This window comes from Oncorhynchus clarkii, chromosome 28 (genome assembly GCF_045791955.1).
Source record: "Oncorhynchus clarkii lewisi isolate Uvic-CL-2024 chromosome 28, UVic_Ocla_1.0, whole genome shotgun sequence".
Classification (NCBI taxonomy): Eukaryota; Metazoa; Chordata; class Actinopteri; order Salmoniformes; family Salmonidae; genus Oncorhynchus; species Oncorhynchus clarkii.
The window spans coordinates 30,225,370-30,248,587 of NC_092174.1; the positions used below are offsets into that span (position 1 = coordinate 30,225,370).

A 23,218-nucleotide genomic window follows, 5' to 3' on the forward strand; every position below is an offset into this window, starting at 1 on the left:
GCATAAAACACAAAGACAGGAAACAATCACCCACTAAATACCCAAAGAATATGGCTGCCTAAATATGGTTCCCAATCAGAGACAACGATAAACACCTGCCTCTGATTGAGAACCACTCTAGGCAACCATAGACTTACCTAGACAACTAAACTGAACACAACCCCATGAATCTAATAAACCCCTAGACAAGACGAACACAATAAATCACCCATGCCTAACCAAAATAATAAAGAAAACAAAGATAACTAAGGCCAGGGCGTGACAGCATCCTGTCGGGCTGTATCACCGGCTGGTACGGCAACTGCTCCGCCCACAACCGTAAGGCTCTCCAGAGGGGAGTGAGGTCTGCACAACGCATCACCGGGGGAAAACTACCTGCCCTCCAGGACACCTACACCACCCGATGTCACAGGAAGGCCATAAAGATCATCAAGAACAACAACCACCCAAGCCACTGCCTGTTCACCCCGCTATCATCCAGAAGGCGAGGTCAGTACAGGTGCATCAAAGCAGGGACCGAGAGTCTCGGTTAGCAGCTTCTATCTCAAGGCCATCAGACTGTTAAACAGCCACCACTAACATTGAGTGGCTGCTGCCATACATGATAAAAATGATCACTAGCCACTTTAAACAATGACACTTAATATAATGTTTACATACCCTACATTACTCATCTCATATGTACAGTGCCTTGCGAAAGTATTCGGCCCCCTTGAACTTTGCGACCTTTTGCCACATTTCAGGCTTCAAACATAAAGATATAAAACTGTATTTTTTTGTGAAGAATCAACAACAAGTGGGACACAATCATGAAGTGGAACGACATTTATTGGATATTTCAAACTTTTTTAACAAATCAAAAACTGAAAAATTGGGCGTGCAAAATTATTCAGCCCCTTTACTTTCAGTGCAGCAAACTCTCTCCAGAAGTTCAGTGAGGATCTCTGAATGATCCAATGTTGACCTAAATGACTAATGATGATAAATACAATCCACCTGTGTGTAATCAAGTCTCCGTATAAATGCACCTGCACTGTGATAGTCTCAGAGGTCCGTTAAAAGCACAGAGAGCATCATGAAGAACAAGGAACACACCAGGCAGGTCCGAGATACTGTTGTGAAGAAGTTTAAAGCCGGATTTGGATACAAAAATATTTCCCAAGCTTTAAACATCCCAAGGAGCACTGTGCAAGCGATAATATTGAAATGGAAGGAGTATCAGACCACTGCAAATCTACCAAGACCTGGCCGTCCCTCTAAACTTTCAGCTCATACAAGGAGAAGACTGATCAGAGATGCAGCCAAGAGGCCCATGATCACTCTGGATGAACTGCAGAGATCTACAGCTGAGGTGGGAGACTCTGTCCATAGGACAACAATCAGTCGTATATTGCACAAATCTGGCCTTTATGGAAGAGTGGCAAGAAGAAAGCCATTTCTTAAAGATATCCATAAAAAGTGTTGTTTAAAGTTTGCCACAAGCCACCTGGGAGACACACCAAACATGTGGAAGAAGGTGCTCTGGTCAGATGAAACCAAAATGTAACTTTTTGGCAACAATGCAAAACGTTATGTTTGGCGTAAAAGCAACACAGCTGAACACACCATCCCCACTGTCAAACATGGTGGTGGCAGCATCATGGTTTGGGCCTGATTTTCTTCAGCAGGGACAGGGAAGATTGTTAAAATTGATGGGAAGATGGATGGAGCCAAATACAGGACCATTCTGGAAGAAAACCTGATGGAGTCTGCAAAAGACCTGAGACTGGGACGGAGATTTGTCTTCCAACAAGATAATGATCCAAAACATAAAGCAAAATCTACAATGGAATGGTTCAAAAATAAACATATCCAGGTGTTAGAATGGCCAAGTCAAAGTCCAGACCTGAATCCAATTGAGAATCTGTGGAAAGAACTGAAAACTGCTGTTCACAAATGCTCTCCATCCAACCTCACTGAGCTCGAGCTGTTTTGCAAGGAGGAATGGGAAAAAATTTCAGTCTCTCGATGTGCAAAACTGATAGGGACATACCCCAAGCGACTTACAGCTGTAATCGCAGCAAAAGGTGACGCTACAAAGTATTAACTTAAGGGGGCTGAATAATTTTGCACGCCCAATTTTTCAGTTTTTGATTTGTTAAAAAAGTTTGAAATATCCAATAAATGTTGTTCCACTTCATGATTGTGTCCCACTTGTTGTTGATTCTTTACAAAAAAATACAGTTTTATATCTTTATGTTTGAAGCCTGAAATGAGGCAAAAGGTCGCAAAGTTCAAGGGGGCCGAATACTTTCGCAAGGCACTGTATATACTGTACTCGATACCATCTACTGCACTCATTCATATATATTTATGTACATATACTTCATCTCTTTACACTTGTGTGAATAAGGTAGCTGTTGTGGAATTGTTAGGTTAGATTACTCGTTGGTTATTACTGCGTTGTCGGAACTAGAAGCACAAGCATTTCGCTACACTCGCATAAACATCTGCTAACCATGTGTATGTGACAAATAAAATTTGATTTGATTTGATTTTAAATGGCTTAAGGACAACAAAGTCAAGGTATTGGAGTGGCCATCACAAAGCCCTGACCTCAATCCTATAGAAAATTTGTGGGCAGAACTGAAAAAACATGTGTAAGCAAAGAGGCCTACAAACCTGACTCAGTTACACCAGCTCTGTCAGGAGGAATGGGCAAAATTCAACCAACTTATTGTGGGAAGCTTGTGGAATACTACTTGAAACGTTTGACCCAAGTTAAACAATTTAAAGGCAATGCTACCAAATACTAATTGAGTGTATGTAAACTTCTGACCCACTGGGAATGTGATGAAAGAAATAACAGCTGAAATAAATAATTCTCTCTACTATTATTCTGACATTTAACAATCTTAAAATCAAGTGGTAATCCAACAACAGGAGTGATGGTTGTGATGGGCCTCTGTACGCCTATTTATATATTCCATGAAAAACCAGCCGTTTCCAGCTACTATAGTCATTTACAACATTAACAATGTCTACACTGTATTTCTGATCAATTTGATGTTATTTTAATGGATAGAAAATGTGCTTTTCTTTCAAAAACAATACATTTCTAAATGACCCCAAACTTTTGAACGGTAGTGTATATGTGCAAAATGATATATATCCATTGTTTATCTGATGTGGAATGTTCGTATCCTGCATATTTGACTGTGATTGTCTCACCTAGCTATTTTTAAGATCCACTAACTGTAAGTCGCTCTGGATAAGAGCATCTGTTAAATGACTAAAATGTCAAATGTAAATCAAATTTAACTTTGTTTGTCACATTCGCCAAATACAACAAGTGTAGACCTTACCGTGAAATGCTTCCTTACAAGCCCTTAACCAACAGTGCAGTTCAACAAGAGTTAAGAAAATATTTACCAAATAAAGTAAAAAAGAATAAAACACAATAACAATAACACAATAACATAACAATAACGAGGCTATTTACAGGGGTTACTGGTACCAATTCAGTGTGCGGGGGTAGAGGTTAGAGGTCATTTGTACATGTAGGTAGGAGTGAAGTGACTATGCATAGATAATAAACACCGAGTAGCAGCAGTGTACAAAACAATCTTTTACATACAGTTCTCATATTACTGTATTATTCAAAAATAAAAAAAACATTGATGTCACAAATGTACCATTTGTACAGTTCTTTATAAAAAATGTAGTTACATTTGGATGTGTAAAACCTAGCAGTACTACTTATTTCTCTGAGTGGGGCAGATATATAGCTTTTGCTAAAAAAAACATGACTTTAAACAAATACATGTCTGTCATTAAACAACCTCATGTGCCATGAAAAAGCACATCCATCTCATTCAGAAGTTACTTAAACAACAAAAGCTTATTTACCAACATTTTTGAAAATGCATATATAGCGTTTTGGAAATAAACTCTTCAAATTGTCTCTGCTTCTAATATTGTCAAATGCCAAGACACCACCTCTGCCTCATTCCAGTCAGAATGATCACTATAAATAACCCTAAGTGGTGCTCTGTTAAATTAAGGAGAATTAGGTTGGAGCATGGCGCTCTCTATTCCATTGTAGGCAGACAAACAATCACCCCATACGGAAAAACCAAGTGACATCATGGGGATGCAAAATTTCAACGTGATAATATGAAACGTCAAAAAACACGTTTTCACATGTGGGACCTGACAGAGGGACCTGACAGAGGTGGTAACAGTAACACTACCCAGCACTCCATCCTGCATGGAGAACCTCACACACTTCATGCATAACAAAGGAGAGCTGAGATGGACCATAACTCCAGTTAGAACCGAAACTTAGAACTGAAACTTACCAGGGAAGCATGGAGTGTATGGTGCCTGGTTAATCGCAAGTAAATGTGAAATTGTATGTTTTTGCAGACAGACGAACAGATGGGCCAATACAGCAGATAGATCAGTGGAGGCTGCTGAGGGGAGGACGGCTCGCGATAATGGCTGGAATGGAGTCAATGGAATAGAGTGGCATCAACCACATGGAAACCTTGATGTGTTTGATACCATTCCACTGACTCCATTCCAGCTATTATTATGTCCTCCCCTCAGCAGCCTCCACTGAGATAGATGAATATGGAGATGGGCAGACCAATAAGACAATATCTATTTTACACTTATTTCATACTAAGACATTATGCAAAGGCAGGATAGAACAGACAGTTAATTATAGCAAGTCCAAACCTTTATCATTAGCCTTTTATTATTTTAAATAGTGTAGTTGTTTTTGTAAGAGTGATACCAGGATCATAAAGGATCAAAAGAATGTTGGGTATCATTGAAACATAGCCTTGTATTCAATAGCATATCAGATCTTTTGGAAACTAACTTGACTGCCTCTTTGGTTAACTAATGTATATTTGTTGTGACTAAACTGCCACCAGTATTGTGAGGGGATGAAACACAGTGTATCGTTAGTATGACCTATCACATTCAGCTTTTACAGTATCAATTTCTCTACATTTTGAAACAGAGCTTTCACAGCTCTAAACATTATTCTGCAGGATTTTTTGTCAGCAACTTCACATCCTCAATTGACCTCCTTTATAATCCATCACAAATGTCTCCACAAGAGCCAGCCATTGACGTGACCAAGTCAGCCTGTGCTTCTACACTCTCTCCCACTGTGGATGGTTAGGTATTGAGGCCTCTTCGGTGCCAAGTCAGACGTGGGTTCAAATATTATGTGTTTTAATTACAAAACTTTGTCTGGGCTTGGTTGAGCTTGCCTGGCACAATCAAACTAATTTAATAGTCCAAAATGTCAAAGACTCCATCAAAACATTAACATATTTGAATTAAAACAAATACCATTTGAACCCAGGTCTACTTGGGTGATCTCATCGGTGAGTATATGCTTAAACATGATAGGGTTTCGCCAAGCTGAGAGGGAGAAGTCTGTATTGTTGGAGCAGTCGTCATGGCATCAAGGACCCCAGACCAAGCCTTTCAGACACATGGGATCCCCACTCCCCACTGTAGTGATTAAGAGACAAAGAGCCAAGGGCCACACATGACAATTGCGTAGGTCTAGGGCCCCAATATAAACCCCCCAGCTGTGTCTGTTGTAAGACTTCCAGTCTGGAGGAGCCACACACGCCTGTAGGTATAAATCTCTAGAAAGTTCTGCTGTGTAAACACCTCCTGTCTTGAGCCAGATTGTAGTAGGGTGTGTGCAGCCTGGTCAAACCTTTTATTTGGCATGGCACCAAACCAACAGAATTACTTTTTAAGGAAATCAATCTGGATGAAAGGAATCTTCCCTTATGTTATTTGTGAAGTCCAAAAATGGTTGGTATTTTTTGTAAAATTGAGTCAGAAAGTACTTTAAAGATAAGGATTAGTGAATGTTTATGGCTGTATATAAACAGTATCAAACAGACATGATTATATTTTACAAAGCTATTTATGATGAATGCAGATTTATCTTTGCTAATACAGTTAACTTCTGATTACATTTTTTTTTTACCTTTAACTAGGCAAGTCAGTTAAGAACAAATTCTTATTTTCAATGATGGCCTAGTGGGTTAACTGCCTGTTCAGGAGCAGAACGACAGAGTTGTACCTTGTCAGCTCGGGGGTTTGAACTTGCAACCTTTCGGTTACTAGTCCAACACTCTAACCACTAGGCTACCCTGCCGCCCCATTGATTACATTTACAGTGGGTCCATGAGGACATAGAAAGAATAATAATATACTGTACATACAATATGAATACTGTATATCATTTAGTTTGAGCAACCTCACAAAATCAGAGGAAATCCCAAAATAAATAGCACTCTAGCTCCCTAATTGCGTTCACCACATGGATGTCCGATAAGCAAAACACCATTTAAAAAGCATTAGGATTGTTAATACCTTCCTGTCCTGAACAGCCACAACAAACCCCTATAGCTAGGAGGATGTTTTGTAAACAAAATGGCAAGGGGAAACACCAGAAGGAAATCCTTTGGACATCAAATTGGTCTGTTCTGCAACACAATCTCTAAAGAAAACGCCATACCTGGCCATAGCTGCAGCAACATAGATATGGCATGGCTGGCCGTTTGAAGACTGCAAGTTCAATTAAGAGTCGCAGCTTGCAGTTTAAGGCCATCCTTTAACCCCCTAGCTCACCCCTAGCTCATCGCAAGCCTACTAGATGGTAATATAGCACCTGCATTGCCCCTAGCGGGAAGTACGAAATTGTCATGGAAATAAAATGACACATCATGCCATAGTTTTACAATTTCAAATCTGCCTAAAAGCGCCACACATGGTCTATTTTTCCAAATAAAGCGCATTTGACTATTTACTATTTTCCAAAATATAATGTGAGTGCAGTGAATAGCACTCGTCACATCCATTTATATTTTTCTTTCGTTTTTATTGGTCCCACCCAGGGGTGTGAATGGGTTAAACCAGTCTCGGTAAGGTTTTTTAAGTGAATTCAAGGATTTTACATTGGTGAGTTCCCTGATTTACTTTTTGTATTTTCACTGCTGGTCCAGTATATCTGGTTCCTGACAGTTACATAAGTTTCAGTACTGTCTGGGTCAGCCCAGTCTGCACCCACAGGAACCCTCATTAAGAGCTAGTCCACGATTCTAATTTGGAACCTTTGAGGGAGACTGCTGGGTTCCAGCCATCTTATTAATGTGGTATCTATTAAATACCATCCTGTTTCCTATATTGTGCACTACTGTTAATGGGCTATGTTCAAAAGTAGTGCACTCTATAGGGAATAGGGTGCTATTTCAGACGCAGCCATGGTCTCTATCTGTGACTTCTGTACTCTTTGTGACATGTCAGCCCATTCTGACGTGAGGTATTTTTAGAGAGGTTTCTTTCTGCTTTTGTAATCAAGAGGATCTACTCTATTCATTCAGGTCTTTGGTCTCTGTCTCCTTTTTCACACTTGGAGCTAAAGTCCTGGGAGTGTGAAGCCACTGTGAAGAATTGCCGATCTTAGTCTTAAATTGTACTCTCTAAACACCATATTTTGAAGAAAATCAGTATTTTTGCCTTGCTTTTCTGTTTGTTTTTCTATTTGTTCAACTTGTTAAAAATGAGTCTTTAAAAGAAAATGTTGTTAATGACTGGACTCTTAGTAGATCACTGTCTTTGCTTTGACACAAAAACTACTAGGGTGTTGTAGGAATTTCTCTTTGAGCACCAAATGCCTCCCACCAAAATTCTATGAACCAATTAGATAGGTTTGAGCAATTAGTAAAATTAGTTCCTCCACTGTCACAAAACGTTTCATGGGTCAGTAAGTGTCTCTGTTGCCTGTCTCACAGCCCCTAACCCCTCAACATGTAGGTTCAGCCATCAACAAAAACATCTATCCCACCAGTACTCAGATTATGGTTTGACACCACTTCCCTCGACAGTAACCTTTTTGAAAGTCTCAAAAATAGCATCCTGGTCAGCACGGATGGGTAGGTTACTTTCGAAATGTAATTCATTACAGTTACTACCCACTGGGCGCAAACTGGTTGAATCAACGTTGTTTCAACATAGATTTCATGTCACAAATACATTTACAAATTATGTCAAAAATACATTGGATTTGAAAAAAGTCATTAAAGTAAACTGTTGTTTTGAGGGTGAAATTTAAACCCACTGGATTGTCATCATGGTAACCAATTTTCAACATAAACTCAGCAAAAAAAGAAATGTCCTCCCACTGTCAACTGCGTTGAGATTGCCTGCAATGACAACAAGCTCAGTCCGATGATGCTGTGACACACCGCCCCAGACCATGATGGACCCTCCACCTCCAAATCGATACCGCTCCGGAGTACAGGCCTCGGTGTAACGCTCATTTCTTCGACGATAAACGCGAATCCGACCATCACCCCTGGTGAGACAAAACTGCGACTCGTCAGTGAAGAGCACTTTTTGCCAGTCCTGTCTGGTCCAGTGACGGTGGGTTAGTGCCCATAGGCGACGTTGTTGCCGGTGTTGTCTGGTGAGGACCTGCCTAACAACAGGCCTACAAGCCCTCAGTCCAGCGCCTCTCAGCCTATTGCGGACAGTCTGAGCACTGATGGAGGGATTGTGCATTCCTGGTGTAACTCGGGCAGTTGTTGTTGCCATCCTGTACCTGTGCCGCGGGTGTGATTTTGGGATATACCAATCCTATGCAGTTGTTACACGTGGTCTGCCACTGCGAGGACAATCAGCTGTCTGTCCTGTCTCCCTGTAGCGCTGTCTTATGCGTCTCACAGTACAGACATTACAATTTATTGCCCTGGCCACATCTGCAGTCCTCATGCCTCCTTGCAGCATGCCTAAGGCATGTTCACGCAGATGAGCAGGGACTCTGGGCATCTTTCTTTTGGTGTTTTTCAGAGTCAGTAGAAAGGCCTCTTTAGTGGCCTAAGTTTTCATAACTGTGGCCTTAATTGCCTATCGTCTGTAAGCTGTTCCACAGGTGCATGTTCATTAATTGTTTATGGTTCATTGAACAAACATGGGAAACAGTGTTTAAACCCTTTAAAATTAAGATCTGTGAAGTTATTTGGATGTTTACAAATTATCTTTGAAAGACAGGGTCCTGAAAAGGGGACATTTCTTTTTTTTGCTGATTTTATTTTATACAAGGTTTGTCTACGTTGGATTTGTACCTTTGAAACCATGTCAGATCGTCAATGTTATATTCGATATTAAAAACAAACAAACGATAGGATGGGCAGCACCTCCTACTGGAGAGTTGCTCTGTCTACAGCTATCCATTTTGTCTCTCATCCAGTTTTTATCAAGCCCTGCTTTGAAATTTGCCAACGAGATAGATAGAGACATACCCCAAGCGACTTACAGCTGTAATCGCAGCAAAAGGTGGCGCTACAAAGTATTAACTTAAGAGGGCTGAATAATTGTGCACGCCCAATTTTTCAGTTTTTGATTTGTTAAAAAAGTTTGAAATATCCAATAAATGTCGTTCCACTTCATGATTGTGTCCCACTTGTTGTTGATTCTTCACAAAAAAATACAGTTTTATATCTTTATGTTTGAAGCCTGAAATGTGGCAAAAGGTCGCAAAGTTCAAGGGGGCCGAATACTTTCGCAAGGCACTGTAGACATGGAACACTGGTCACTTTAATAATGTTTACATACAGTTTTACCCATTTCAAATGTATAAACTGTATTCTAGTCAAGGCCATCCTATTCAACTATTGCTGTACATACACTATTCTATCCACATATTTTTCAGATATACTATATATTCTATCCATATATTGTCCATAATGTTTATACATCCCATCACACATACAGTGCATTCGGAAAGTATTCAGACCCCTTGACTTTTTCCACATTTTGATATGTTACAGCCTTATTCTAAATTGGATTAAGTAAAAACATGTCCTCATCAATCTACACACAATGCCCCATAATGACAAAGCAAATGTTTGCACATTTATTACAAATAATAAACAAATACCAAATAGAAAACAGTATTCTGGGGAATAAGGACTGACTGACCTTCATGTCTTAAAGTAATGATGGACTGTCATTTCTCTTTGCTTATTTGAGTTGTTCTTGCAATAATATGGACTTGGTCTTTTACCAAATAGGGATATATTCTGTATACCACCCCTACCTTGTCACAACACAACTGATTGGCTCAAGCCCATTAAGAAGGAAAGAAATTCCACAGCAAACTTTTAACATGGCACATCTGTTAATTGAAATACATTCCAGGTGACTACCTCATGAAGCTGGTTGAGAGAATGCCAAGAGTGTGCAAAGCTGTCATCAAGGCAGCGGGTGGCTACTTTGAAGAATCTAAAATATATTTTGATTTGTTTGGGGGGGGGGGGTATTTAATTGTTCTGATGTCTTCACTATTCTACGATGTAGAAATTAAAGAAAAACCCGTGTTCAGTGTGTGTGTATGTGTATATATAGATTTTATTGCACATAGATTTCTATCAAATCATGTTGAATAGCATTTATCCAGATGGATTCCCAATGTATGTATTCCCTGAATCTCTCTTTTTTCCCACTATGGGAACAAACTCACGTGCATGTCTTTAGAGTGCCATGTTAGGGACAGACTCTGTCCTCTTTGGAGGCTTTGCTGTGACCCAGTCACTGTTGAGTTAATGTGGAAATTCAATTATTGATGCTATTCACTGGTATAGAGACATCTTAACAGGTAAACATATCGAAGAAGCGCACACTATAATATTTGAAGATGGGACTTGGAAATATGTTCCAACAACACCATAGTTAGAAATCCCAAGCAACAAACCTTGTGGACACTCACCTTATACTGTAGTCATAAAGTCCTGCTACTGTAGATGTCTTTATGAATGGAGAAACAAAGTGCCTCCGAGTACAACTTCCCCTCTGTCCTACTACAGCCTACACCACTACTTCTGAAAGTCCAGAGGGAGAAAAAAAGAAGTAAGTGCAGGGAGTATGGGAAACGAGAGGGATGGGAGGGAGGAAAAGAGGGAGAGGGAGACCAGTAAAAGAGTGAGGGAAAGGGGGGCGAAGAAGAAAAAAAGCAGTTTGGATTTCTCCCTTCCCTTTCACTTTTTAGAACCCGCCTCCCATCATTATCAGCAGCCTTATAAATGCAGCCTGTTGATGTTGTTTGGGAGTTCCACTGACACCACTCTACATTATCTCAGATAAGACCACCATACATACGTCCAGGCTGCAGCCAAGATGAGAGAGTTCAAGAGCAAGGCATTCTGGAGGGCTGTACTAGCCGAGCTTGTTGGGATGACCATGTTCATATTTCTCAGCATCTCAGCTGCTATTGGGAACTCAAACAACACCGCTCCTGACCAGGAGGTGAAGGTTTCTCTGACCTTTGGTCTGGCCATCGCCACTCTGGCCCAGAGTTTGGGCCACATCAGTGGAGCCCACCTGAACCCAGCTGTGACACTGGGCATGCTGGCCAGCTGCCAGATCAGTGTGTTCAAGGGGATGATGTACATAGTGGCTCAGATGCTGGGCTCTGCTCTGGCCAGTGCTATTGTCTACGGAACCCGGCCAGAGGCAAATACTGCACTGGGGGTCAATGCTGTGAGTGGCTCATTTTGGCTAATTTGTTTCAGAATGCAAATTTGAATATATATGGTTAATGTGTGTCCTTTTCAATTAGAAATGTTGGCTTTCAATTCCATTTTATGGGAAGTGTTTGAACTTTGTGTGCAATTTCTTGATAAATGTATATTGCATCTCATAGTTGTTGGCAAACAGTAATGCATGTGAACCTGCATGCACTGCATTGATAAAATAGTTGATTGAACTTAGTTTAATTTAGTTCGACTCAATGATTTTTGAAGGGACTCAAATGGGATGTCATTCATGTTTGATTAGAGTGAGCTTGAATGCCCCGGCTGCAAACTATTGACTAACAGAATAATGTCATGTTTTTTTATGACCACACTAACTCATATTAAGCATAGGTGCTTCTGCTGTTCTCTAGTGAATATAGGATGTACAGCTGCATGGTAGTTACTTTCCCATGCCATAAAAAACAATCACATGCCTCCTATGGACACCAAGTTATATTGTCTTTTAAGCTGTTGATACAGAGGATCATCACATCTATTGCCATTAATGGAATTCTAAATGAAAGTTTGTAAAAATATGATCAATTATCAACATCTTTCAATAATTTACAATTTCAATGAATGAATAAACTAAGACTTGCTCAGACTTTGACAAATTATAGTTAGACTATCAGCCTGCTGAAAGTTTACATTACATTTCAAATTAGATTTTTTTCTCCTCACCCTGCACTTCACAAGGGAAGCCTTTGCTTTGCCAGCTATTTAGAATAGCACATAGTAGTTGAGAAAAACATCCATCACGCTGATGCACACTGACAAATTGTTTTTGTTTGTTTCCCCCTCTGCCCCCCTCCTTCCCCCTCGTAGCTAAATGGTGTCAGTGCCAGCCAAGGCGTTGGCATCGAGCTCCTGGCTACCTTCCAGCTGGTCCTGTGTGTCATAGCAGTAACTGATAAAAGGCGGCGTGATATCACCGGCTCTGCCCCCCTGGCCATCGGGCTCTCTGTCGCTCTGGGACACTTGGCAGCCGTAAGTTACTTATAGTAGTTTGTCAACAAGGTATCTCCTCTGACACATGCATCCAATTAGCAAAACATGGATTTTGAATGTGTTATTGTGACAAATCACCATTGAATTAAAGCTTAATTTTACTCAGTGCAAATGTTAACTGTTGAATTTACCCCTCAGACCCTAGACCTAATCCTATAACCATAAACTATTTATATTGATTTTACAACAGATTGTCTCATCCCTCATTTTGTCCTAAGATATTTATCTTGTTGTTGTGAACAGATCAGCTACACAGGCTGTGGTATCAACCCGGCCCGATCCTTTGGACCAGCTTTGATCATGAATGATTATACAAATCACTGGGTAAGTGGATATGGTGTGTTTGCAGGCACATGTTTGCAGATTCCTTGCATTTAGTGTGACATCAATTCCATGACTAGTAAATTCAATAAACTTCTAAAATGATTACCAAAGCTGAGCTACTTTCAATAAAGTGGTTACTGAGTGACAGCGTCTCTATTGTTTTATTGTAAAAAAGCAAAGTTAAAGTTAACCCTGTAATATTTGTCTTCAATCTGCTCTTCCATTGATTCAATGATTGACTTCTTTGCACCATGGCAGGTGTACTGGGTGGGGCCAATGACTGGAGGTGTGGCAGCTGCTCTGGTCTATGACTTCCTCCTGTACCCCAAATCTGAGGACTTCCCTGAACGTATGAAGGTCCTTGTTAGTGGCCCGGTGGGAGACTATAATGTTAATGGAGAGGAGTCTGCAGCTGTGGAAATGTCATCAACAAAGTAGTGTTGTCATAGCAACACCATATAGTGTATAGGACTTTAGATTGTCTACCTACAGTATACTCCTGTAAAGCATTGACATTTCCTTTAGAATGGCAGCAGTTGAATTGTTATTTCAAAATAATGATAAAGAATTTCAAATAAGAGGAGCATTTTTATTTTGTTGTGAAGTGTTAGGCCTGTTTCATTGAAAATCACACCACTGAACTGCCGATTTAGTAGCCAAATTGTCACTTGACTATCACAGGAGGTTGGTGGCACCTTAATTGGGGAGGACGGGCTCGTGGTAATGGCTGGACCGAAATGAGTGGAATGGTATCAAATACATCAAACGAATGGTTTCCATGTATTTGATACCATTCCATTTTCTCTTTTCCGGCCATTATTACGAGTCGTCCTCCCCTCCGCAGCAGCCTCTACTGTTGAGTATTCACTTCAATTTCTAAACGTCTTTAACAAGAGTTGTTGGAACATCTTGCTCTTTGTTCAAATATTTCCCATATCAGTATTCTATATAGAGCTATTTGTTTTTGTATATTTTCTATGTACCTGTTTATGGAATAACTGTTTATTTCTTGATGTATATGTATTTCTGCGTGCACTCTTGAATTGTATTTCACTTTTGTACGTAAATAAAACACCAGATGTTAACAGATGTTCCTCTCTTGGCATTTGTCTCCTCATAAACTGCTTACTTTGGAAATATCCAGTCTCCACATCCAAACAGTACCCTTTTAATTTTTGGACTTAATTTTTGGACTTCAAAGCCAAACACTTTGGGGGCTCCCGAGTGGCGCAGCAGTCTAAGGCATTCCATCTCAGTGCTAGAGGTGTCACTACAGACCCTGGTTTGATTCCAGGCTGTATCACAACCAGCCATGTTTGGGCATCCCGTAGGGTGGCGCACAATTAGCCCAGTGTCATCCAGGTTAGCGTTTGGCTGGGGTAGAGGCTGTCATTGTAAATAATAATTTGTTCTTAACGGACTTACAAAGTTAAATAAAGGTTAATTAAAAATGTGGCTAACACAATCTATTTCAGTTTATCTCAGAAGGTGGGGAGAGGGTAGCCTAGTGGTTAGAGTGGTGGACTTGTAACTGAAATGGTTGCAAGTTCAAATCCCTGAGCTGACATTTCCTTATCTAGAATTGCTGTTAACAGGCCAGGTTTTTTTCCCCTGGAATCCACTGTGTGCTTGAGCCAGTAAGTTTACAGAAAAAATATTAGTAACTTTAACACACCCCAGTCTTATCTGCATTTTATGTGGTTACAAAAAGAAAAAGCAGGGAGTATTAGAGGCAATATGTGATTCAAAACACGATTAGAAACAAAAAGTAAAGTTTTTTGTTTCTGTTTTCTTCTTTGGGTAGGATGAACCGTAAATCAGAGGTGTGGGCATGACTGGTTTCTCATTCTGACCAACCTTTCTGATATGTCTGTTGTATGAAGTGAAGGATTAGGTTAGTTGTTATTGTCATGATTCAACAACCACATTTCCCTACACAGATTCACATCAATCAGTTTGACTTACTCAAAATAGAGTGAATAATTCAGAGTGAACAATAACCATCTCATTTGTTGTAGGCTACAGAGTTCCCCATTCGTAATATCTGAGTCCCATAGTGACCAAAGCACAAATGTGTTGGTGGCTAGAGAGAGAATATAGTTGATCTTAGGTTATGGGAATTCATGCAAATTAATCACCACAACATGGTGTGTTAACAGAAACCATTTTCTATGAATGTAATTATCTTTAATTGAACATTTATCAAAATGTAACAAAATAGATTGATTGCCCTGATCATGATAAATGTATTTCATAGGCACAGCAGATACATCAATTGACCTGCATTTCCATTTCAATTGGCTTGCTCCTCAATAGAAGGGGCCTATTAATTTGGGTTGAACATTCAGACCCTTGCAGCTAGAATGTAATTGTATAGAATGAATGGACACAACCCTCCATGGATAAGCATGTCCTTTCTATGCAACACTTTTCTATCTGCAACAATAGAGGAATGTTTCAGAAGGAAAACGAAAGAAAAGAGGGCGGGGAAATGTGATGTCTGTAGTCAATGCAATGGCCCTGTTCAAATCCTTTAAAAGTGCATCCTGCCTTCCGAGTGGCGCAGCGGTCTAGGATCCACAAGGCAGCGCACATTAGGCCCAGTGTCGTCCGGGTTAGGGGAGTGTTTGGCTGGCCGGGAAGTCCTTGTCCCATCTAGCAACTCCTGTGGCGGGCCGGGCACATGCACGCTTACTTCGGTCGCCAGTTGTACAGTGTTTCCTCCGACACATCGGTGTGCTAGCTTCCTGGTTAAGCAGGCAGCGCGACTTGGCAGGACCGTGTTTAGGTGAATGCATGGCCCTCGACCTTCGCCTCTTCTGAGTCCATATGGGAGTTGTAGAGATGGGAGAAGACTAACTACTGATTAGGGAGAAAAATAGGTAAAAATAAAGTACATCCTTCATTCCTAATTTCAGTCATTAGAAATGACTGGACAGGTGAAAGCCATGTGCTGGAGCCGTTGTATTCACTTGCCCAAACATGTCATGTCTAATCAGTGATTACTTCAAATGGAGAAAGGAAATATTAATTCTAACAGGCCTACTTAGGGCTCTATTCAATCCGCATCGCGGAAGTTCAATTTAACAGCGTGATTGAAATTTAAAGGCAATGTTCCTGCTTTAGCGGAGACTGCATTCACGGTAAACGCTGTATACGTTGGCTCAATCGCAAATTGCCTTTACATTACTATTGCGGAATCTCAAATCAAATCAAATCAAATCAAATTTTATTTGTCACATACACATGGTTAGCAGATGTTAATGCGAGTGTAGCGAAATGCTTGTGCTTCTAGTTCCGACAATGCAGTAATAACAAGTAATCTAACTAACAATTCCAAAACTACTGTCTTGTACACAGTGTAAGGGGATAAAGAATATGTACATAAGGATATATGAATGAGTGATGGTACAGAGCAGCATAGGCAAGATACAGTAGATGGTATCGGGTACAGTATGTACAAATGAGATGAGTATGTAAACAAAGTGGCATAGTATAGTATAAAGTGGCTAGTGATACATGTATTACATAAGGATACCGTCGATGATGTAGAGTACAGTATATACGTATGCGTATGAGATGAATAATGTAGGGTAAGTAACATTTATATAAGGTAGCATTGTTTAAAGTGGCTAGTGATATATTTACATCATTTCCCATCAATTCCCATTATTAAAGTGGCTGGAGTTGAGTCAGTGTCAGTGTGTTGGCAGCAGCCACTCAGTGTTAGTGGTGGCTGTTTAACAGTCTGATGGCCTTGAGATAGAAGCTGTTTTTCAGTCTCTCGGTCCCAGCTTTGATGCACCTGTACTGACCTCGCCTTCTGGATGATAGCGGGGTGAACAGGCAGTGGCTCGGGTGGTTGATGTCCTTGATGATCTTTATGGCCTTCCTGTGACATCGGGTGGTGTAGGTGTCCTGGAGGGCAGGTAGTTTGCCCCCGGTGATGCGTTGTGCAGACCTCACTACCCTCTGGAGAGCCTTACGGTTGAGGGCGGTGCAGTTGCCATACCAGGCGGTGATACAGCCCGCCAGGATGCTCTCGATTGTGCATCTGTAGAAGTTTGTGAGTGCTTTTGGTGACAAGCCGAATTTCTTCAGCCTCCTGAGGTTGAAGAGGCGCTGCTGCGCCTTCTTCACGATGCTGTCTGTGTGAGTGGACCAATTCAGTTTGTCTGTGATGTGTATGCCGAGGAACTTAAAACTTGCTACCCTCTCCACTACTGTTCCATCGATGTGGATAGGGGGGTGTTCCCTCTGCTGTTTCCTGAAGTCCACAATCATCTCCTTAGTTTTGTTGACGTTGAGTGTGAGGTTGTTTTCCTGACACCACACTCCGAGGGCCCTCACCTCCTCCCTGTAGGCCGTCTCATCGTTGTTGGTAATCAAGCCTACCACTGTTGTGTCGTCCGCAAACTTGATGATTGAGTTGGAGGCGTGCGTGGCCACGCAGTCGTGGGTGAACAGGGAGTACAGGAGAGGGCTCAGAACGCAACCTTGTGGGGCCCCAGTGTTGAGGATCAGCGGGGAGGAGATGTTGTTGCCTACCCTCACCACCTGGGGGCGGCCCGTCAGGAAGTCCAGTACCCAGTTGCACAGGGCGGGGTCGAGACCCAGGGTCTCGAGCTTGATGACGAGCTTGGAGGGTACTATGGTGTTGAATGCCGAGCTGTAGTCGATGAACAGCATTCTCACATAGGTATTCCTCTTGTCCAGATGGGTTAGGGCAGTGTGCAGTGTGGCTGAGATTGCATCGTCTGTGGACCTATTTGGGCGGTAAGCAAATTGGAGTGGGTCTAGGGTGTCAGGTAGGGTGGAGGTGATATGGTCCTTGACTAGTCTCTCAAAGCACTTCATGATGACGGATGTGAGTGCTACGGGGCGGTAGTCATTTAGCTCAGTTACCTTAGCTTTCTTGGGAACAGGAACAATGGTGGCCCTCTTGAAGCATGTGGGAACAGCAGACTGGTATAGGGATTGATTGAATATGTCCGTAAACACACCGGCCAGCTGGTCTGCGCATGCTCTGAGGGCGCGGCTGGGGATGCCATCTGGGCCTGCAGCCTTGCGAGGGTTAACACGTTTAAATGTCTTACTCACCTCGGCTGCAGTGAAGGAGAGACCGCATGTTTTCGTTGCAGGCCGTGTCAGTGGCACTGTATTGTCCTCAAAGCGGGCAAAAAAGTTATTTAGTCTGCCTGGGAGCAAGACATCCTGTATCCTGAATCTGTAACACTTCATCTTTACATCTTCATCTTTCATCTTTACAGATTGAATATATCCCCTATTGTGACATGGCTCTCAGCTGATTCAATCAAACCAGACAGTTGAAAAAGCATACCTGATTCAAGCCAAACTAATTACTCAAAATTAACTTTTGGGTAAGGTGCTAGTTGCAAGACTAAACCGTGTGAGGGTGTATGATACAAACTTGGCATAACAGCTTCATTTGTGCTCCATAATACCATTGACCTAGCGCCTATGCCAAATGTATACTTGTTTTAAATTGAACTAGCAAAACCATGGTGGCAGCTCCCACATAAAGACTATAGTTTTACTATAGAATACTGCAGTATTATCCACAGACACAAAAAACACTGTAGTAAATACTACAGAAATGTCTGCAAAAACAACACAGTAAAAGCTACAGTATTTCATTTGCATATACCCTGCCCATTCCCCTCCCCCATATCCCAATTTGTGCTACCAATAAGTATATACATATGTTGTGTTATCTACAGATTATAGAAAAGAGCAGAAGTGCTGAAATCTCTGTTCAGATACTCGTCCAACAAACCAACGCCTACCTACCTACAGTCTATGGAACATTTGCTCTTTTAGTATTTATCCAGTAGGTTTTCTCAAGGAGAAACTCCCAGTAATAGACACCAAAAATGGATATATCACATTATCTGGTGTACAATCTTAAACTAACCTGAACCCAGCTTGTCAGCTGCCAGTTCTGTGTCGTCAGTAGCCTACCATGAGTTGATCCAAAGATCATTTACATTATACACTATAAGTTAACTTGGGATTTAAATGCAAACAGAATTTCAAAGTTAATGGTGTCCTTTGTAGCATATGCCGCTCCAGCTCAGGTCAATGTACAGAAGTTGCAATACAAGATTTAGATTTATAATGTCCTCGAAATGTGTTAGACATCTATTGAATCAAGAGCGGCACTTTCCTCAAACAGCTCTATGCATTGAGTTAATGTGTTTTCTTCTGATTTCAGCCTTTAATATAAGCTCTCCCTTCCTGGCAGCGATTGTTGGAGCTGAAAGAAGCAGAGCCGCCTTATCTTTCAACTCCCTCTGCTTAAATACATCCTCTGAATGATCGTAATTCTATTGTATTTTCAGACAGTTATGCGGGGCGAGATTAACCAAATGCTTTCCTGTTCTCTTCTCTTGTAGTTGAATGGAATCAAGGATTTGGCATAGAATTTATTCTCACCCTCCAGCTTGTGTGTCATAGCAACCACTGATAGGTGGAGTGATGTCGAAGGTTCTGATGTCCTGCGCCCTTGGCGATCAGGCCCTCAGTAGGTCTTGGAGTAAATCAAAGCCATTATATTGTTTTAATCTACCCTGGAAACGATTCATGACTTGTAGTGCAGTGGTATAACACATTAATTGGATAATTTACCTCACTAGTCTCAACGGCAGCTGTAAGACACCTGGGTCATGATCAGTAGGGCACACCGTAGCAAAATGTTTTCAGACATTACATTTTTTTTAAATACTAGACGTATAAGATACCATTTTGTATTTGTCTGTGATGACTTATACACCCTGCAGCATGTTTGACTTCTTGTCAGAAATAAAGCATGGAAATCGATTTAAATGTCCTGTTTTCAACTTTAACAACCTTTTTCATTCTAAATTTAACATAGATATTTGACAAATGTAAATCATTTGATTTGCAAAGAATGTGTTTTAAGAGTTCCTGTATAGTAATGTTTCTAAGTCACTTTTCAGTGCAACAATTTCTGTTTAGAACTGATACATATTTTATGGGGTGACTGAGAAAAAGGGGTGAAAACCTGAAGTCTCTTGTTAGCGGTATTTCCTGCTACTTTGAATGTCAGTCTCCTCCTACTTTCACTAGGGATCTAAAGTAACACTACAGTATAAATGCTGCTTGGCTTGCATTGTTAGTAACACTGAAGACACAACACAAACGCCACCCAACACCACAGTGATGGGAGAACTCAGAAATTGGGCGTTTTGGCGGGCTGTTCTAGCAGAGCTGATTGGTATGATCCTCTTCATATTCATCGGTATATCTTCTGCTATCGGGAATAAAAATAACTCCATGCCTGACCAGGAGGTTAAAGTAGCGTTAGCCTTTGGTCTGGCCATCGCCACGCTGGCCCAGAGTTTGGGCCACATCAGTGGAGCCCACCTGAACCCAGCCATCACCCTAGGTCTGCTGGTCAGCTGCCAGATCAGTGTGTTCAAGGCAGTGTTCTACATCCTGGCTCAGATGCTGGGAGCTGTAGTAGCTAGTGCCATAGTGTATGGAGTCAAGCCGACAAACATTGATGCACTGGGAGTTAATCACGTGAGTGGATATCACTTTTGACTGTTTTCAGATTATTGGCTAATATGGAGAGATTCCAAACAATAACAAGGAAGTCGCCCACCACTGTTTTAGGAGAAAGCTGAGTGCTGGGTCTGGATATTTTTTTATCACTTTCAAATGTATAGATAGCGCTATAGATGCAAGGACTGACCATCCATGTTAACAAAATTAAAGTTTTAACCATATTTTGAGGCTATACATTGTTTGTTTACAATTACATGGTAAAAAAAATGGAGCTAAATACAATTATTTGGGGTTCTGATGGAATAAGGATATATGGATATATACTGTATCATTAATTTAAAAGTCAAAAAATGTATGTAAAATATATGTACTGTACCAATTGCAGGTTGCCACTAAGTATTAAAATGCTGAAAATATACATTGGAATGAATTCATTTTAAATGGAATTTGTTCCGACATGTTGAAGACTTTTGTGAAAATTGTCATCTAAAGTAAGCTTAAACTCATCTACTTTAAAACAGACTGACTTAATCAACGCTTGAGCCGTCATGCATCTCAGATCTCATCTCAGATGCCACCTAATGTTTCACAAGCTCATCATATCCTCTCCGGTCTTCTCCAGCTGAATGAAATAAGTGTAGGACAAGGGTTTGTCATCGAGCTCCTGACCACCTTCCAGCTGGTCCTATGTGTCATAGCAGTGACTGATAAAAGGCGTGGGGATGTCACCGGTTCTGCCCCTCTAGCCATCGGGCTCTCTGTTGGCCTGGGACATCTTGCAGCAGTAAGTGAATAATGCTACCCAAACATGTGTGCTGATAAAAATGTTTTCAGCTTTACACTGTAGATCTACAGTAGATTATAGTCTTGCTATAAACAAACTGCAGGAAAATACATAATCTCCAGTGTAAGTGCAATATAGCGGTACAGTATAACATAAACATGCCATAAATGCTATGGTTAATTGTTTCTATCCTCAGATCAGTTTCACTGGATGTGGCATTAATCCTGCTCGCTCATTTGGGCCAGCTGTAATCTCCGAATACTTTGGTGACCATTGGGTAATCTTTCACCTTTTTCACCCTAATGTTTGTGTTGTCGTCAAAACTATCATATCATATTAATGATAGCTTCTTGTCTATCAACTGCACCACTATCACTTTTGTATTATTATCTAACTTTTAATTATCCAGGTTGATCTCAAAAAAAATAGACCTGTTCCACAGCAGCTCTTGGTTAAGCACAGATACTGAATTGTTGGCACCATTTCTGCTCCTGTACTCCAGGTGTACTGGCTGGGGCCGATGTGTGGAGGTGTAGCAGCAGCCCTTATCTATGACTTCCTCCTGTATCCTAGAAGTGATGACTTCAGTCAGCGGTGGAGTGTTCTGGTCAGTGGGCCAGACAGGGAAAATGATGCCCCAAATTGTGCTTAAAGACCTTGTTTCTGCAGTCTCTGCCAGCCGCTTAAAGATCCATATGTAGAATTCATTTAAAGTGTCAGTTTGATTTATGCAGTTATCTAACTTTTATTATTGCTGTTACAGACATGTTGTATTGTGTTTCTGTTCATCCTGTGTTGAAGGTTGAAACATTTGTACACCTAAGGGACAGTTCAAAATGTACTGTAAAAACAAAATGCGCACCCTCCCCCTTATAGAATTAACAAGAAATTATGTTTTACGACCACAAATACCTGTAGTGAGCCTATGTTGTTTAACGTAGATATCGACTTTGCCACTTCAGCATGGTTTTGTGGTACAGTCAATGCCACACAAGGCTACGGGCCAGAAGGTTGAGGATTTGCTGACCACCACTGACGAGCTAACTCTCCCTGCCTTTCATTAGAACTACACTACGATCAGAGCCGGCTGCAGACACTGATCATCCAGGTGGAAATGTAATATTTAATATTTTGATACTATATTTATAATTATACAAATGAAATGCAACAAATATATGCAATGCCACAATCTGCACAGTTTGAATGCCGGAATTATGTAGCCTACAGGAGACTTTTGAAGTAGACTAATCATTAAAACATTGTAACTGGTTGTGTTGATGCCACACATAAAAGGTAATGCATTTTAAAAGTGAAATTAACTATATTTAGGCTATAGGTTATTGAAGCGTTAAGCTCTAGGTGCGGGACAGCAGAGTTGTCAAGCTTTCCTGAATAACTGGGCCTGCTGGAAGCCTACTGTATGTGGCCACATTATTATAGGACGACTTGGGAGAATGAGGATCCGCAACAAACAGCGCATCTCAGTATCAGAATTTAAAATACAGCCAAACAGCCAAATACTATTTTGGACCGCCCCAGTTAATATCGAACTGCCCCTACGGTATTTACATTTTCTTTGTTTTAGTGTTTGCTTTGTGGAAATAAAGTATTTTTTGTATTTAAAGAATAAACTGTATCAGTCAAGTTTGAACACCATTCAATGTTTTTTCTTTATTTTCACTAATAGTGTAGACATCAAAACTATGAAATAACACATATGGAATCATGTAGTAACCAAAAAAGTGTTAAACAAATCCAAATATATTTTAGATTCTTCAAAGTAGCCACCCTTTGCAGGTTACAGGTTTGCACACTCTTGGCATTCTCTCAACCAGTTTCACCTGGAATGCTTTTCCAAAAGTCTTGAAGGAGTTTCCACATATGCTGAGCACTTGTTGGCTGCTTTTCCTTCCAACTCATCCCAAACCATCTCAATTGGGTTGAGGTCAGGAGA

The 23,218-nt window shown here is 40.9% G+C and overlaps 2 protein-coding genes and 1 non-coding gene across 3 annotated transcripts; all 3 read left to right on the forward strand.

The window, feature by feature from the left end:
* The first annotated feature begins 11,121 nt into the window (after positions 1-11,121).
* On the forward strand, positions 11,122-14,018 carry LOC139387052 (aquaporin FA-CHIP-like). Its single transcript, XM_071133031.1, has 4 exons — positions 11,122-11,562; positions 12,423-12,584; positions 12,849-12,929; positions 13,188-14,018. The coding sequence occupies exons 1-4, from the start codon at positions 11,200-11,202 to the stop codon at positions 13,365-13,367; spliced, it is 786 nt and encodes a 261-aa protein (XP_070989132.1). The 5' UTR covers positions 11,122-11,199; the 3' UTR covers positions 13,368-14,018.
* A 4,734-nt stretch (positions 14,019-18,752) lies between these two features.
* LOC139387619 (U7 small nuclear RNA) lies at positions 18,753-18,808 on the forward strand. Its single transcript, XR_011629197.1, has one exon. It is a non-coding gene; the product is annotated as a U7 small nuclear RNA (small nuclear RNA).
* A 1,291-nt stretch (positions 18,809-20,099) lies between these two features.
* Positions 20,100-22,895, forward strand: LOC139386604 (aquaporin-1-like). Its single transcript, XM_071132290.1, has 4 exons — positions 20,100-20,495; positions 21,103-21,264; positions 21,461-21,541; positions 21,767-22,895. Exons 1-4 carry the CDS (start codon positions 20,133-20,135, stop codon positions 21,914-21,916), a joined length of 756 nt encoding a protein of 251 aa, XP_070988391.1. The 5' UTR covers positions 20,100-20,132; the 3' UTR covers positions 21,917-22,895.
* The last annotated feature ends 323 nt before the right edge of the window (positions 22,896-23,218 follow it).